The sequence below is a fragment of the Prosopis cineraria genome, unplaced genomic scaffold (assembly GCF_029017545.1).
Source record: "Prosopis cineraria cultivar Desert tree isolate PC_DT_omini unplaced genomic scaffold, ASM2901754v1 PC865, whole genome shotgun sequence".
Classification (NCBI taxonomy): Eukaryota; Viridiplantae; Streptophyta; class Magnoliopsida; order Fabales; family Fabaceae; genus Prosopis; species Prosopis cineraria.
Genome location: NW_026556190.1, coordinates 23,111 through 40,295, shown reverse-complemented (window position 1 = coordinate 40,295; position 17,185 = coordinate 23,111). Strand labels below are relative to the sequence as shown.

General features: G+C 35.6%; 1 protein-coding gene across 1 annotated transcript; it reads left to right on the top strand.

Annotated features, from left to right (window-relative positions):
- The first annotated feature begins 331 nt into the window (after window positions 1–331).
- Window positions 332–13,144, top strand: LOC129298623 (E3 ubiquitin-protein ligase At1g12760-like). The gene is given in 9 exon segments (XM_054937045.1): window positions 332–407; window positions 410–532; window positions 535–736; window positions 1,288–1,410; window positions 1,500–1,539; window positions 1,541–1,636; window positions 12,287–12,448; window positions 12,701–12,815; window positions 12,818–13,144. Coding segments are annotated over 9 exon segments (978 nt in total). The 5' UTR covers window positions 332–346; the 3' UTR covers window positions 12,874–13,144.
- The last annotated feature ends 4,041 nt before the right edge of the window (window positions 13,145–17,185 follow it).

Below are 17,185 nucleotides of genomic sequence, written 5' to 3'. Positions count from 1 at the left end.
GACTACGATTCTCGTTGTTTTGAGCATTTATCTCGCATTGGCCTCTATGTTTTTGGAAGATCTGCAATGATTAAGACATTTTATGTACGGAGAGTACATCTTGACGCAGTGAAACCGACTTTAGAGTATCGAATAAGCTTGAATATAGTCCTCTAGACCTGTTATAATTTCGAAGACATGGCTACGTCCAGGTCATGGAGCGTTCCTCTCAGGAACATCGTCGATTCAACGCCTTTTCTTGGGAATTCAGGTGGTTCTTCCGATGAGTTCAATTCCAGCCGTCGATTTGCGAAGACAGAGCCTGCGCCAAGCTGCACGGTTCCTCAGGCAGGCCAGTAGCCGTAGGATGATGCGCGAGCCATCAATGATTGTCAGAGAGACTGCAGCTGAGCGATTGGAAGAGAGACAAGCGATTGGGCTTATTCCAAACCCGTTGTGATTCTTGATATTATTTGGAACTTTGCCTTTGTTATTGTGGCCGCTACAGTGTTTGTCATGAGCATAAATGAATCACCAAGCATGCCTTTGAGGTTATGATTGTGGGTTACGCTCTGCAATGTGTCCTTCACACATTTTGTGTCTGCGTTGAGTATAGCAGACGGAGGCGTTACCAACACAGTCAATCCCCGCCATTATCGAACTCAGTGCAAGACAGGTTTGGCAGCAGTGACAATTCGAGTTCCGGTTCAAGGGAGAATTCTGGGCATTATGAAAGTTTGCCTCAATCCGCGAGGAGGCTACCAGGTGAATTCCTGCCTTTTGTCTTCCGTAACACTCTTAATTGTGTTAATGAATACAGAAATTATGGATTGTCATGCGAACTTGAGAGCTTACGTTGCTTAATGAAAATTTCAAAATGAATTACAAGCGTTGTCTCACGTGGAATCATTTGATACAATTCTACTTCATGTGCTTCAGCCTTCAGGAAACGAAGAACAAACTTAGCACTGCTAATTAAGGAAGTTTGATGAACTGCACAATTATATCTTTTTGGTCTGCCAATTCGAACTTGCAATTTGCAGGTTGAGTGTGCAGCTACAAGTTTTCATGGCCACAAGTTTTCATGCCAACATGAGACAACAATTATATCTATAACAGCCTTTTGGGAATTGTATTGTTCTCATAACTCGTGAGTCAATAACTAGAGCATCACGTCATTTTTATCTGTTTTGGGGGCGATATATTCTTGTGTCATGTACCTATTGGTGACAAGAATAATTGTTGTACTTATTAATATTTGATATACATCGACGATTTTTATGACATTATTATTATTATTTTTTTCAGCAGTGCTGCAAAGCATCTGGAATCAGCCAATACAATGTTTTCATTTATTTGGTGGATTGTTGGATTTTACTGGGTGTCCTCTGGCAGTCAAGCTTTAGCCCATGATTCTCCTCAGCTTTACTGGTTTGTGATCTCTATTTCGTCCCACCTCTTTGCAAATCCATTTTTTATTTTATTTCAATTACCATTGACAAAATTAACTTGCTCTGCAGGCTATGTATTATTTTCCTGGCCTTTGATGTTTTCTTTTCTTTTCTTTTTCTGCGTTGCACTGGCATGCATTATTGGAATTGCTGTTTGCTGTTGTCTTCCATGTATCATTGCTCTTCTTTATGCAGTTGCAGACCAGGTAAATTTTGGATTAAGTGTTTGTTACTCTTGTTATTACGATGGTATGCCATCAAGAATATAGTATCAGTAAAGTTCATTAAAAAGAACTCTCTCTTATGCTAATTTCAGTTGCCAGCTGGTGAATATGCACATTTTTTAGGATCTTTTACAAATCTCTTCATTTTAGCATGTGCAAAAGTAGTTTTGATGGGAAGACGTGACAATTTTTTTTTTTTTTTTGGCGTGCATGAATGGTTAACAACCTATACTGAACAAATTCATCCATGTCATGAAGACCTGTGACTGCACGAAAATATGGGACAAATCTTAGTTTTATAGCCTAAAAATAACTATATACATCAAAACATTTTGAAGATAAATTATGAACTTCTTTTATCATCTGGAGCACCATCACACACAAGGTCAGATCGAAATGTGATAGGGTACCGATTAATGAGGGATTATGGGTGATTTGGGAAGTTAAAGAAAGGTTAGGAATAATATTATTTTTAATTTGTTTTTAGATTTTATTTAGATATATAATCAAATATATGATATTTATCCAAATATTTAATTATTTAGATTTTTTTAGACATTTATCCAGATATTTAGTTATTTAGATTTTATTCAAATGTTTAATTACTTTGGATTGTATTTAGCATTACAAACACGTTTAGCAACTTAGAAGTAGGCATATAATGAATAAAACAGAGTTTTGAGCTCTTTCAAGATTCTCCAAAGTGTGGCTTTTGAGAGAAGTATTGAGCGAAATTCTTGTTCTATATACTCTTCTTATTTTCTTCTTCTATCTGTTCTATATTATCTTATTAATCTATGAAGTTAGATTTTGATTTCATAGTTAATAAAGATTAATTTTTCTTATTTTTCTCTATCTATTTGAGATCCTATCAAAATGTCTAATCACCTAAGGAAAACAATGCAAGAGACGTTTTCACATACTTCGGTACAATAGCAAAGTGAAGAAAATCAAATTGTTAGGCAAAAAAGCAGCATTGAAAGAGCGAGTTTTATACCTTCGAGTTCCAACTATTCCCTGGAGGATAAAAATATAATATAAAAGGGTCATTTAAAAACCATGCCAAATCCATATCCATATACATATACATGAATTAAGTTGATTTGAATGGTGCTTCAACTTAACCCTATGCAATCAGACTGGGGAACTGCAATGGTGTGCAAAATGTGGACGTTTTGCACACCATTGCAGTTGCGGTGACTTTCTGTCAATCTGATAGCTATCTTCTGTTTCTTTACTGCATTTCTACCATTTCTTTTTCTTGTCATCATGATGAAAAGAACAGCAGAGGGGATTTACAAGTATGTAGTTGACATTCAAACAAACTAGGAGCAACAAGTATATAATTTCCTGATAGAAATATATAATAACAGATAAATGATTTAAACATAAGAATTCACAATCAGTGCACATTTTTCTATGATGGATCGTAACTCAAATTGCCTCAAGCATAATATCTTCTGGTATCTTTCATTTTCGACCCATTCCCAAAAGAAAATGATTTGAAAATGATTTATATCTAAAAGGAAAATGGACAAGCAAGTCATGGAGTTCTTAATAAATTCAATGATACAGATTGGTGATTATTAACGTCTTCCTTCTGTCACTTAACAAATTTAACATTCATTGTAACGTTCACTTTGTTGGTAATTGGAGAATAACACTCATAACCCTTTTGAGTGGAAGAATATCCGAGAAAAATACACTTAATAGCTCTAGGTTCCTATTTCCCCCCACCATCATTATAGACAGATGATGGACACCCAAAAACCCTTTTTGGAATAGAGGTACTGAGTGGTGAAGAAGGATAGGCTTGAAAAAAATTTTGAAGAGGTGTTTGAAAATTCAACATTTTAGAAGGCGTTCGATTTATTAAGTATTCAAAATTGATAATAGCATCCCCCCAAAATTTTCAACTTCAAATAGATGCCTATTTTTTTCCTTTTGAACACTCCATTTTGTTGAGGAGAATAAACACATGAAGTTTAATGATGTATGCTGTGCCCTTCCAAAAACCTTTTAATTTTGAGTTCAAATATTCTTTTCCATATCACTTTGAAGAATTTTTATTGAAGTTTGAAATTAATTTTGAATAAAAGCATAGAAGTTTTTGAAAATTGTGAACACTGCTGATTTTCTCTAATTAAAAAAAAAAAAAAAACCAAGTTAACCGGGTATGAGGCCAAAAGGATGAGACTGTCTATGAGAGTGATGAGAGTGAGAAGGGTAGAATTGCGATCTTGTTCAGCAAATTGACAAGTATCACAATGTCTTGTGTAGCAAATTGTCAGCTATCACAATGAAAGTCAAAAACTGATTTATTATTGATTATTGATGATGGGAAACAAATATTGCATATGATTTAGACCAGGTGGCCTAATCTATTCTAGAGTGCCACACAACATAGATCTCTAGTAGACATAGGAAAGAAAACAGCATGAAAATGATTTGGTGGAGATTCTTGGATATAGTAGAGCTGATTCCATTCTTTAGCATTGTCAATCATTGATGTGGACTCACTAGGTGACCTGCCCTAGGAACCCAGATAATACACTCAGAAATCATGCCCATGTAAGCTAGAACAAATGAAATTGTTGATCAATGAATTAGAACCTCAAGGGAACTTGTCCTTGGATCCTTGATTATAAGGATGACACCTTAAGAGGAGATCAATCTCTTGATAAAGCCCTTGTGCTCAACCATGAACACAATCCGACAAGTTTTCAACTCGCAAAGAAAATCAATTTCCATTCAACTCTTCCTCCTTCCTAAATAGTGTACAATAGGGAAAATATCATCCAAGAATCTTGGGAGAGTTTTTTTAATCAAAGAAGGACCTTAAAAATTTGAAAATTCACTGCATTCCTTTGGTTCGTATTTGAAAATAAGATTTTATGAGAAAGGACCTAATGACCCTAAAGTTTAATAATTTATGGGTGGTTGTTAATTTCGTACGTATAGTTGTCAAAACTTGAACGAATGCTTCTTTATGCATGACCAACATATATACAATTAAACATGTCCTATTAGTTATAGTCACTTGTCAAAACCTGAATGGGTGGTTGTTGATTACATAAGGTTATTTGTCAAAACTCGAATGGATGCTTGTTTATGTAGGATTTGTGTGAATGATTCTAGTAGAGTCAAGGGGAAACAAAGGCAAACAATCTACTAACTCTCTTCAAGCAAGTATCTCACTTAGGAAAACTAGTAGCCAAGTTATGCAGAATCTCCAAAGTCAATACTTGATTAATCATGAATTTGCCTTCTACAAATGGGTAGGCCATATAAATAGGCTGAAAAATAACTGAAGACTACAAAAAGCTACCCAGTTCTCTGAACTTCAAACTTAGTGGGCAAAACTGACTCAAACAAACTCATAACAGACTTGATAGTGTTTATTGAAAATAATAACTACCCCCTAAAAGCTAGGACACGTTCAACAGGTTCTTAAACTTGGAAATAAAATATAACAGAAATATTTGAACTAAGTCACATTTCCTCTTTCTTTTTGCTGCATGTGAGTAGTGGTGGCCTATCACGTCTCCCCCCTTCAAATGTTACCTTCTCCTCAAGGTGAAGTTCTGGAAATTGATCAGCAAACAAATCATAATCCTCCTAAGTAGCATCTTCAAGTGACCAGTTTTTCCAAGATACCAATAATTCTAGCGTATTCCCAGAATGCCAGCAATGATCCAGTATATGATCAGGATGCAGCAAGAGTTTCTAATCATCTGAAATTGGTAGAGGAGCTGGAGAAGATGGTGGTAAAACACCAAGTGTGGGACACAACAAAGAAATATGGAAGATGGGATGAATTTTTGCATCAGATGGGAGTTCCAGCTCATAAACTACCACTTCTATTTTCCATAGAATTGTGTAAGGTCCAAAGAATCTAGGAGATAGCTTCTCATAACTTTTCTTTGAGAGAGATTTCTGTCTAAAGGGTTGAATGTGCAGCAGCACATAGTCTCCTTCATCAAAAACAAGCTCTCTTTGTTTCTTATCTTGCTGATTTTTCATTCTACCTTGGCCTTTAAGAGGTTATCTCTTAATAACTTCAGCATAGAATCTTTGGTTAACATTTGCTCTTCCAACTCAGCATTAACCGTTTCACCCCTTGGAAATGGGTGCAAAGGGGGAGGATCCTTACCATATACCACCTTGAAGGGTGTTGTACTTGAGGACACAAGGAATATAGTGTTGTATGAGTATTCTGGCCAACATAAATAAGCACTCCACTTCCTTGGCTGTTTGTGACCAAAACAGCAAGGGTAAGCTTCCAAACACCTATTAATCACTTCGGTTTGGCCATTCGTTTGTGGGTGATGAGATGTGCTCATCTTTAACTTGGTTTGGCTAAGATAGAACAATTCTTGCCAAAAAGAGCTAAGGAAGATGGAATCCCTGTTTGAAACAATTGATCGGGGCATGCCGTGAAGACAAACAACCTCCTTGTGATTAGAAAGATGAGAAAGTGGTAAGAAGTGGCTATTTGCTCAAGCAATCAACCACAACAAGCATAGTGTTGACTCCTTGTGATTTGGGGAGACCAACAATAAAGTCAATAGAAATGTCTTCCCAAATTTGTTTTGAGATTGGTAGTGGCTTTAAGAGTCTTGTGGGACCAAGAGTCTCATATTTGTTTTGTTGGCAAGTCAAACATTGTTGAACATGCAACTTCACATCATTTTTCATTTGGGGCCAATAAAACTGATTAGTAAGCTACTTAATAGTCTTTAAACAACCACCATAGCCACTTGTAGGGTTTCATGTGTTTCTTGTAAAAGAGTAGCATGCAGATTGGTTAAAGAAAGGATCACCAACTTGCCTTTCTGAAAAAGCTTTTTGGGTGTCCATTGAAAATTTGGCCTTGAATTAGCATCTTACTGCAAATCAAGAATAATAGCTCAAGTGTAAGGGTCCTGTAACGATGCTTCCTGCAACTTAGAAAAAATCCAAGGGCGCAACTATGGATAGATTAAACAAGGGAGAATTACATTGAAATCCCACACAAGAAAATTAATCACTGCAAGATCCATTAACAACTGAATTGAATTGCATTGACAACACAACTAGTTGTCAATGCAGTTTAGTTTAGTTGTCAATGAACCTTGCAGTAATTATTTTTTTTTTGTGGGACCTAATTATAATTCTCCCATTAAACAATTCAGCTTGTTCAGTTTTTGTGAAAGGGCATTTGTAGCTATATTTTCCTTTCCTACCTTGTATACAATTGTGAAGTCAAAAGGCATTAGCTTCAAGATAAGTCTTTGTTGTGAATTAATTGTAATACGCTACTCTAAAAGATGCCTTAACGATGCTATGGTTAGCCTTAACATAATTATGTCCAATTAAATATTGTTTTCATTTTTTAATAGCAAGAACAAGAGTCAATAGTTTTCTATCATAGGCAGATTTATATTGATTAGTGTGGGAATATTTGATATTTATTGTAAATACTGTATAGCCTTTATTAATATTGATTAGGCTTTATTAGACATTATTAGTATTTATTGCCCCTCCCATACATATAGCAAGTATGTAACTCAGAATTATAAATGAGAAATATTCTTTTCTCTCAAATTCCACATGATATTAGAGCTAGGCTTGAAATAAAAATTAGGGTTTATTTTTTGGGATGGATCACACAAGACCTCCTCTATAGTACTTAAGGGCTTTTGTGTGGATGATGGTAGAGCATGTTTGGACTCTCATCACCATCCCTAAGGTGATTTGGAGGTGTCAATCGGCCGACCACTAGAAAATGAAGCCCAACAGCCACCACAAAGATCTATGCTAGAGAGGTTTGCCTAGTGTGTGGAAGTGCGTGTTTGCTCAAGTCCGACAACGATTTCTCTTTTTGATGACTATATCATTTCCAGTTAGATCCTAGCCCCTTCGACGTCTAGACACCCTTCTTTCACATCTTCTAGGTTTTATTCGTGACTGTTTTGGGAGTCTCGTATTGTGGGGTTGTGGCCTTTGTTTCAATTATGTCATGAGAGATTAATTCTATTTGAAGTGATAGGAGTGCTCTTGTGGGTACTCTCAAGCATCAGACGTACTGTGTCCCATTCTACATGTATAGCAACAATGGCAAAATAGGGGACTTTCCTTCAGGCATTAACAACGTCACGGCGTAAAATAATATGGATTGTTAACTCTAGGGTCTCCGAACATATGACTAATTGTCACTAGTTTATCGCTTACACCTCGTGTGCTGGGAATGTTAAAGTGAAGATTGCATATGGCTCCTTAGCACTTGTTGTGAGAAAAACGAGTATTCAAATCTTAGACTATATATTGTTGGAATTTGTATTCAATGTGCCGAAACTTGATTGTAATTTACTTTTCGTTAGTCAATTGACCAGGTAATCAAATTGTTATGCTAAATTCCTCCCACCCTATTGTGTGTTTCAGGATCTATCATTTGGAGTGGTAATCAGAAGTGTTACGGAGTATGAGGGGTTTTACTATTTTGAAGTTGTCACATGAGTTGGTACTATTTTGAAGTTGTCACTTGAGTGGGTAACTCCCCAGCTGTTGGTAATTTTACATCTACCTCTAAAGTTAATGGTTTTATGTTATGGCATAAAAGGATGGGTCATCCTAAATATCATCATCTCTAACAATTGTTCCCAGCCTTATGTCCACACTTGAATGTTAATGAAATTTATTGTGAAGTGTGTGAACTTGCCAAACACCATTCCTAGAGTCAAATACTCACCCACCAAATCGTTCATATCCATTCATAGTAACTTGTGGGGACCATCTCATACTCCCAATTGTTCAAAAATGACGTGGTTCATTTCTTTCATTGATGACCATACTTGTGTTTGTTGGGTTTTTCTTTTAAAGAACAAGTTTGAGGCTGCATCCACATTCATGAGTTTCTTTCTTCACCATGATCAAAACCCAGTGCAATATCACCTTCCTAGTTTTTCATACCAACAATGGGACTAAGTACTTTAATCGATCTTTGAGTGCCTTCCTCCAAATACATGGTATTGTCCATATCAATTCATGTGCCCATACACCTCAACAAAATAGTGTTACAGACAGGAAAATTTGATGTATACTTGATGTTGCTAGGGCACTCATGTTAATTGCAATGTGCCCTAGTTTTATTATAGGAATGCTATTTTGATTGCCACCTACTTAATTAACCATATGCCCAGTTGAATTTTATCCTTTGAGACCCTTCTCTAGAAATTGCCAAGTGTTTTTTTCCACATCCTATATTGAAACTAGATTTCTAATTCAAGTGTTTGGTTGCACTGCCTTCGTCTATATCCGCCAAAGCAATGAACTTGAACTTCGAGCTAGTAAATGCATATCTCTTGGCTATTCTGTTACTCATAAAGGATATAGATGCTTTGGCCTTGTTTCAAAACACACATTTGTTAGCCTTAATATCACCTTCCATGAAGATACTCCTTTATATCTCAATTCTTCAATTTAAGGGGAGAGAACATTAGTGAATCTCAGACTTGGGAACAAGAACCTAATAGAGAACAAGTCCTTCTTGAGCCATGGATTGCACCAACTGAGCCATTACTCCCACCACTGCTGGAACTAGAACCATTACCTATATCTACTTCATGATCATCTACATCTCTTGTGCTACAAGTTGATGAACATTGGCAAATAGAAGGGGATGCAAAAAGACCACAAAGGGGAGAATTGTTAGCGAGCAACTTGTACCCAAGCACCAAGAGAGTCAGAACTAGAGGTAGCTCTTGGAGTAGAAATTCAAGGGGACTTAAAATTTAGGGCTACTCTTGAAAACCCAAAGCTGGATACTACATAATAAGTAAGTGCATGTATTGATGTTGACCATCCTATTACTTTGAGGAAACAACTTCGCTCATGTATTTTTCATCCAATATATAGGTTTGTTTTATTCAATGTACTTTCTCCTTAATACCGGGCTTTTGTTACTAATCTAGATAAGTTGAAGGCACCTGAGATTGCATAGGAATCTTTAAGCATCCTTGAATGGAGAACTACTATCATGGATGAAATGAGGGCCTTAAAAAAGAAGGGACATGGGAATTTCTTTAGCTACCTAAAGGTTTGTTTTATTCAATGTACTTTCTCCTTAATATCGGGCTTTTGTTACTAATCTAGATAAGTTGAAGGCACCTAAGATTGCATAGGAAGCTTTAAGCATCCTTGAATGGAGAACTGCTATCATGGAAGAAATGAGGGCCTTAAAAAAGAAGGGACATGGGAATTTCTTTAGCTACCTAAAGGAAAAAGAATAGTGAGTTGTAAGTGGGTGTTCACCCCAAAATACAAAAGCTGATGGAGCTCTTGGCAAGCTGAAAGCATGCTTGATTGTGAGGGGGTTCACTTAGATGTATGGTCTGACTTGTGAAGAAACATTTGCTGCAATGGCAAAATTGAACACCATAAGTCTATAGTAGCTAATCTAATCTTGAGTGGCCTTTTCACCAACTTGATATTGAAAATGCATTTTTGAATGGAGAGTTGTAGGAAGAAGTTTAGATGACTCTACCTGCCGGGTTTAATAAAGGCAAAGAAGTTTACATGGCTTGAAATAGTACTAAGAGCTTGGTTTGATAGGTTCTTGAGAGTCCTAAGGTTTGAAGGTTAATAGTGGAGGCTGATTTTTTTTCCCAAAATGGCATGAGAGAGATTTCAGCTTGCAACTCACTATTTTCAATCTCCTCTTCCTCAACAAATTTGATTGTGCACGGTCACCTTCATTCACCTCTAGAATTTTCAACATCCTTGTTTTGCAGCGATGGCCAGGCTTGAACTTATTGCCACTTTTGAAACAAATTCCTTCTCCTTGCGTGTTTGTTTCTCAAGATCCCAAGGACTGGGCATTGAGTTTGGGAGAGATAAAGATGCAAAGGAAGTCACAAAAGATGGTGTGTGTGAGGGTAGCAAGTAACATGTCTCACTTACGTGTGCGTCTTGGTTGGGAGAGTGAAATTGGACTGGATACAGGTCGGGTTGGATGATCCACCCCTTTTTGGTCCACAACTCTTCCTTTGATCCCTTTCTAAACACGCCCAAGAGACAATAATCAGGCTAGTTTTTGGCCCTTGCAGAGCTCTTAGCAAACTCCTATCTATAATCTTGCACCATTCCCATTTGCTTGATGCCGCAAAGGTTCTCATTTGGGTTCCAAAATTCAGTGGGACCATAGTGTTCTTGAAGCACCTTTGTGAGTTCTTCCAAATAGAGCAAGGTTTGTTCAATGTTGATCCAAGCAAAGAGATCAAATGCATCTCCTTCAAAGTACATAGCTGCAATATCTACCTTCATCTCATTTGGTGTTTGATAATATCAAAAATATTATTTTGGCCTTCAGAATCCATCCCCTCAGATCTTCACCTTCGAATTTGGGAAATTCTATTTTCATAGATGGTCTCTTTGAGGGATTTTTTGGCCACCAGGGGGCGTCATGATCATTCTCATCATCAAGGCAGGAACATGTGCCTTGCCTTTGTCTCTATTACTTCTTTCCATGTTATCACTATCAAAAGCTTTGAGAGCAGTCATCTCAGTGATAAGATGACCTAATTGGGTAGACATCTTAGAGAGTTGTTGAATAATGGTGTCTGGAAGGCTGGGAAGTTGTTTGGTGGGGTGTGTGGCAACCATCTCGTAACCAGGCTCGGATGCCAAATGGTAGAGTCAAGTGGAAACAAAGCTATACAATCTTCTATCTCTTTAAGCAAGTATCTCACTCAGGAAAACTAGTAGCCAAGTCAAGGAGAATCTCCAAAGACTAAAAGAATACTTGATTAATTCTGAAATTGCCTTCTGCAAACAAGCAGGCCATATAAATAGGCTGAAAAATAAATGAAGACTCTAGAAAACTACCCACTTTCCTGAATTTCAGACTTAGTGGGCAAAACTGACTCATACAGACTTATAACAAACTTCATAATGTTTATTCAAAATAATAACTACCCCCTAAAAGCTAGGACACGTTCAACAAGTTCCTGAACTCGCAAAAAATGAAATATAACAGAAATATTTGAACTAAGCCAGTCACATTTCTTCTTCTTTCTGCTGTACGTGAGTAGTGGTGGCCTTTCAGATTCCGGCATTGAACCAGCCATTCCAGGTTGCAATGGAGGAGTTGCACCATTCCCTCCCTTGTGCGACAACTAACCCAAACCTTTTAAGCCTTCACCAGTCACTGATGATTCACTGCCACCATTTTCGACAGTTAAATGTTCGCAGCTAGAAACAAAGACCAAGACTCTAATACCATGCATAGGAGAAGTAGGCAAGATTCTAATATGATCAAATCACTTAAAACTCTCCTATAATCTCGGAAGACAAAATAGAGCTAAAACAAGGATAAAAATATAAATAAAATTTAGGGAAAAACCGGGTCTCATCCTAAGTGGGTCCATAGCTGATAGCAGGCCCATTTCCAACAGCATCCACATAAACTTTACGGTACAATTTTCTCTTCCAGGGTGCAATTTGAGTGATTAGCAATATAAATGAATTGTTTGCTTAAATATGAGGAGTGTAGAACTGAGTATAATGCCATCATTGTTTAGTTTAAGAGTTTTAAAATTAATTGAATTATTCATGGCTTTTAAATCCTTTTCTTCCTTTTGGGTAAACAAGCAGGAAGGGGCAACGAAACAAGACATTGAGCAGTTGTCAAAGTTCAAATTCCGAAAAATAGACAGTGAGAAAGTTGCAGGTAGTACCCAAGGACCTGTGGGAGGAGTGATGACTGAATGTGGCTCTGATTTACCCACAGAACGCGTTCTTTCTGAGGAGGATGCGGTATGCTGTACATTTTTCCTCCTAGTAATGAATTTAGCCTTTTCTCCCTTTTCTGGTCATCTTCTTGTGGGCCACCACTTGCTTTGCTATAAATTTATAGTTTATGTCATGTCCACTGTTTTCGCAGACAATTGGCTGCGTTATGCTAGTTGGTTATTCTGGGAAATCTGAAATCAAAATTCTTATTTTACAAGTGAAATCAATATTCTTTTATAATTTTTGTCTAAAAGAATATTCTTTTATAATCTGTAGGAATGTTGCATATGCCTTTCTGTTTATGAGGATGGGGTTGAACTAAGAGAACTTCCTTGCGGTCACCATTTTCATTGTGCCTGCGTGGACAAGTGGCTGTATATAAATGCAACTTGCCTCTTTGCAAGTATAATGTTTTGAAGGGTAGCATCCATGGTCAAGAAGAAGTTTAGAAGACGCTAGAAAATAATAATTATAGCAGCCATTTAAGTATTTCAATCCCCTTCTGGTTCAGTTTAATGGGCACAGCATGTTCCTCTACTTCAAAATACATGGTTCTTTCAGTTGTTACTTCTGCTTCTGCGGCTTCTTGTCTTGAAATCCTAAGTGGTTTTTGTATATAAGCACTGCTCACTGCTGTAACAACCGGTTATAATGATCATAGAGGCAATCTGTTTTATGTCTTATATGAATGTAATGATTATTGTTGTCGTCTTTGGCTCATACTTCTTCTAAGCCACATGGTGGAAGGTTTTATAATGTTGCGTTTAGAAACAGACGTTTATTTATTTCAGTTTCTTGGGATATTTTTGACGCAATTCAATCTTCAAAAATTTAAATTTGAAGCTGCATCTGAGGGTTTACATGGTTTGTGGCAACCCTTGCTCATGTTCCATTACGAAAATGGGAATGAGAGAGGTCATTCTAACAGAATGGTCCATTAACTTTTATTTGAGATAATCCACATTCCATCAATAGACCATGGGAATGGATCATTCCCTTGGAATGGATTGGTGACGAAATTATCCTTGTGATTTTTTCAAATTCCTATTTAGCTTAGAGCTCTAATCCATCTCCTTCCTCTCTCCCTTTCCACCACGAGCCCTTTATCCCACATCTCCCAAGTCTTCACCACTCTTCTTCCTTCTCTCCATTGTTCTTTTTCCACCAGTGTTGTCTTCTTCCTTTTCTCCATACTCCTTTTGCCTCACCATTCGACCTAGTTTTCATCCTCCTGATAGCGATGTCGCGTGATCTAGCCCTTCTTCACATTGGTCCCGTCCTCCTGAATGCTATTTGAGCCTCTTTCGTTGATCATCGACCACTTCCTCCTCCCTCTTGATGTTTGAGCCTCCTTTTTTCCTCTTCATCGTTCCATGCTTTCTCCTTGCTTCATCTTCATCAAGTCGCATTGCAAATTACAGCCCAGGTCTGATCTCCATCACTCTCCCTCATCATCACTCTCCTTGCTTCAAATATTAGTCAATTAGAAATATTCAAAATTTTATTATTTGCCTTTTATTTTTTGAGCACTTTCTATTCTCTGATTTTACTTAAAAAACTAATAAAGAGAGATTAAAATTATAAAATAGAATGAAGAAAATTTGAGAAAAATGAAGAAAGAAATTAATTGTTTATAAAAATAAAATAAAAACAAAATATTGCACTTTCATAAATAAATTAAAATATGAAAAATTATTACAAAATAATAAAAAAAGTTAAGTAAATCACCATATTAGCAGTGTATTTTTAAAATACAATCTTATAATATCATTACGATCATGTCAATCTTATTTTCTAACTTGTCCTCTTTTCGAGTACCTGACGAAAGTTATGATTAAGTAGATAGTTAACTATCTATAATGGATTTTCTTTTAATACAAGATCTATAAAAAAAGAAAGAAAATAAATTTAAAATAATTTAAATGAAAGTGCTATTTTCATGTCATGACAAGCTTTGAACGGCTGAAAAAGTTGCAGGGAATGACAAACAAGAAGCAAAGTCTTTTATCTATTTCTTCATGTTCAAAAGCAAACATCACTATCCATCTTTTGTTGCCCTTTTTTTCCTCCCTCGAGGCATGGAGAAGACAAGGACATTGAAGAAACAATCCCTCTATTGCCAATGTGTCAGTTCTCATAGTCTTTAATAGGTCTTATATTGATGTTTTTGTTAGGTATAAGTGTCTTTTTATTTTTTTAATAATCTGATCGGGTAAAATTTATTGCTTCCATTCAAGCAATGTTACACCTGTGGTAAAGTGGGGAATTTTGGATATGTGATAGCATGATTTCTTTTAGATTTGACGAACCTGAACAGAATAGTGTAATTGTCAAGCAATGTTACATACTGATTTGACGAACATTCGGGGATTGAGTCGTAGATTCTACTCTCGTCCTTTTGTTGCTATTATAGAACAACATATGATGACCTGTTATGGTATTTTAGATATGTGATAGCGTGATTTCTTTTAGATTTTATGATTAGCTATGGGAGAGTAGCAATTTAATGGAAACTAACTCACAGCAATTCATTTTTAGAAGCTAGCACTAAGGGTGCCCGATTTCTTGGAATTGCTAATACTTGTCTTTTTTTGTAGTCTCAGTATTGATATGGACTCTTTCAATCTTTTAAATCTAAAGCTTTCCTTTTCTCCTTGGCTAAATTATGTAATTTGGTTTTCTTAATGAAGGAATATTAATTAGATAATGAACTCTAAGGGAGCGGAATCAGAGTCTCATTAGATCCAGGCGTAGTAGAATCTATCGACTATCCACACGAATTTAGACTATTAGAGTCTTCATTAAGATGCACAACAGATACACTAAAGAGAGAAAAGAGAGGAAGAGGAAGAGCAAACACTGAGAGAGAATTGTTCGCTCTAGGGTGAGTTTTTCCTTTAGCCACCTATCTCTATTATGAATGAGAAGCTATTGAACCATGTGCTAAGAGATATTTGTTATTTGTGTAGATTTTGAGAACTATTAAAGTGACAAAACCTTCTAGAGCATAAAGATCAAGAAAAGACTTAGTATAATTGGTTTATTTATTTTCTGCTTTTATATTTAATATGAAAACTATGAGAGTTTAATCACATGTCTTTAAATTGTAAGAATGCATTATTTTATAACCAACCTTAGGCTCATAAGTCCTTTGATCTTAAGCATCAAATCTTTAAAATGCACCTAAACTTATTATTCCAACTCATGCTTGATCTGGCATGATCCACATGTGTTTTGGCTACCCTTAGTACACAATACGATTTAGTGGATCATATTCAAGCCTGGATTAGAATGAATTTCGCTTGAATTAGACATAAAAGTTAGATACTTCACTGTGAGCCATTTGTTAGAAATTGTGTCCTAGGGCCAATCATTGTACCATACACATTGTTTTTTAATGAATTTCTCTTTTGTTATCATATTAAATTGTATGTTCAATATGATAATCGTATCCTTGGACAAACTATAGTGATTGTCCTCAATGTCTCTGGTCGATCATTTATGAGGGATCATAAATGAAACAAGACTAATATAACTTTGATTAATTATAGAGATACGAATCAAAGTCATAAGCACTTGAAAAAGTATAAGGTGTTGGATTGACCCACTATGAGAAAGTTGCACAGTACAAGTTATAAATAAGCTTATCTTGTATGTAACTATATCACTAAACCCTTTGACCTAAGATCATCATGGATTCCTACACGATAACTACTGAACTTTGACCTAGTCAAAAGTCACCTTTGACCGGGTGATCGTAAAGGCTATGATTGAGTTTAGTGATATTCATGCAGAGGAATATAAGTGGTTAAGATGAAATTTGTTCCTCACATTAAGTAGAGATATTATTGGATCCTTTGATGAGTAAGACTAAGAAAATGTATGACCCATACTATAATGAAATTCCATTGCTATAGTCAGTCCACTTAAAGATCGAGATAGTAACAATCAGGTAAAGGAGAATGACAATTTCATGTCTCACACTCGACCGAAATATCGCGTGACAAAAGGGATGTGATACGGTTGCATGATAGGTTACATCAGATCATCGATCCCCATGTGAATTGGATAGTTGCAATGTTTTGCTAGAGGCTACTTGTAACTTGTGGGTTAATAGCATAATTAGCCTACTGCCAACTTCATATGGGACTACAAAGTCGCACATAAGAACAGCCCAACTTTAGCTACAATGCCCAAGTTTATTGAATCTGGAATATGTCTAGATTAAATGAAAATAATATAGGCTGAATGAATTTTATATATATATATTTGATTATTTATTTGATAAATATTTGTATATTTATATGAAATATGAAATTCAAAATATAATTATATATATTTTTTGAAATATATATATATATATATATATTCATATGTGTGTGTGTGTAATCTAATATATATACATATATATGTATGTATATGTATGTGATATATAAAATTAAATATATATATATATATTTAATATATATATATATATATATTAATTAACTATATATATATTAAAATATATATATATATATTTGAAATAGATATGTATATATATTCGTGTATATATATAATGTGATATACATTATATTACATTATATTGTGTTAGTGTTAAATTTAATTTTATTTAATAGATTAAATTTAATAACTAACATGATATGAGAGAATGTCATGTTAGTTTTATAATTTAAGTTTATAAGATAAATTTAAATTAATATAATCTTATGGATTAAATTTATGAGATAAATTTACTTAAATTTTTTATGGGCTTTTAAG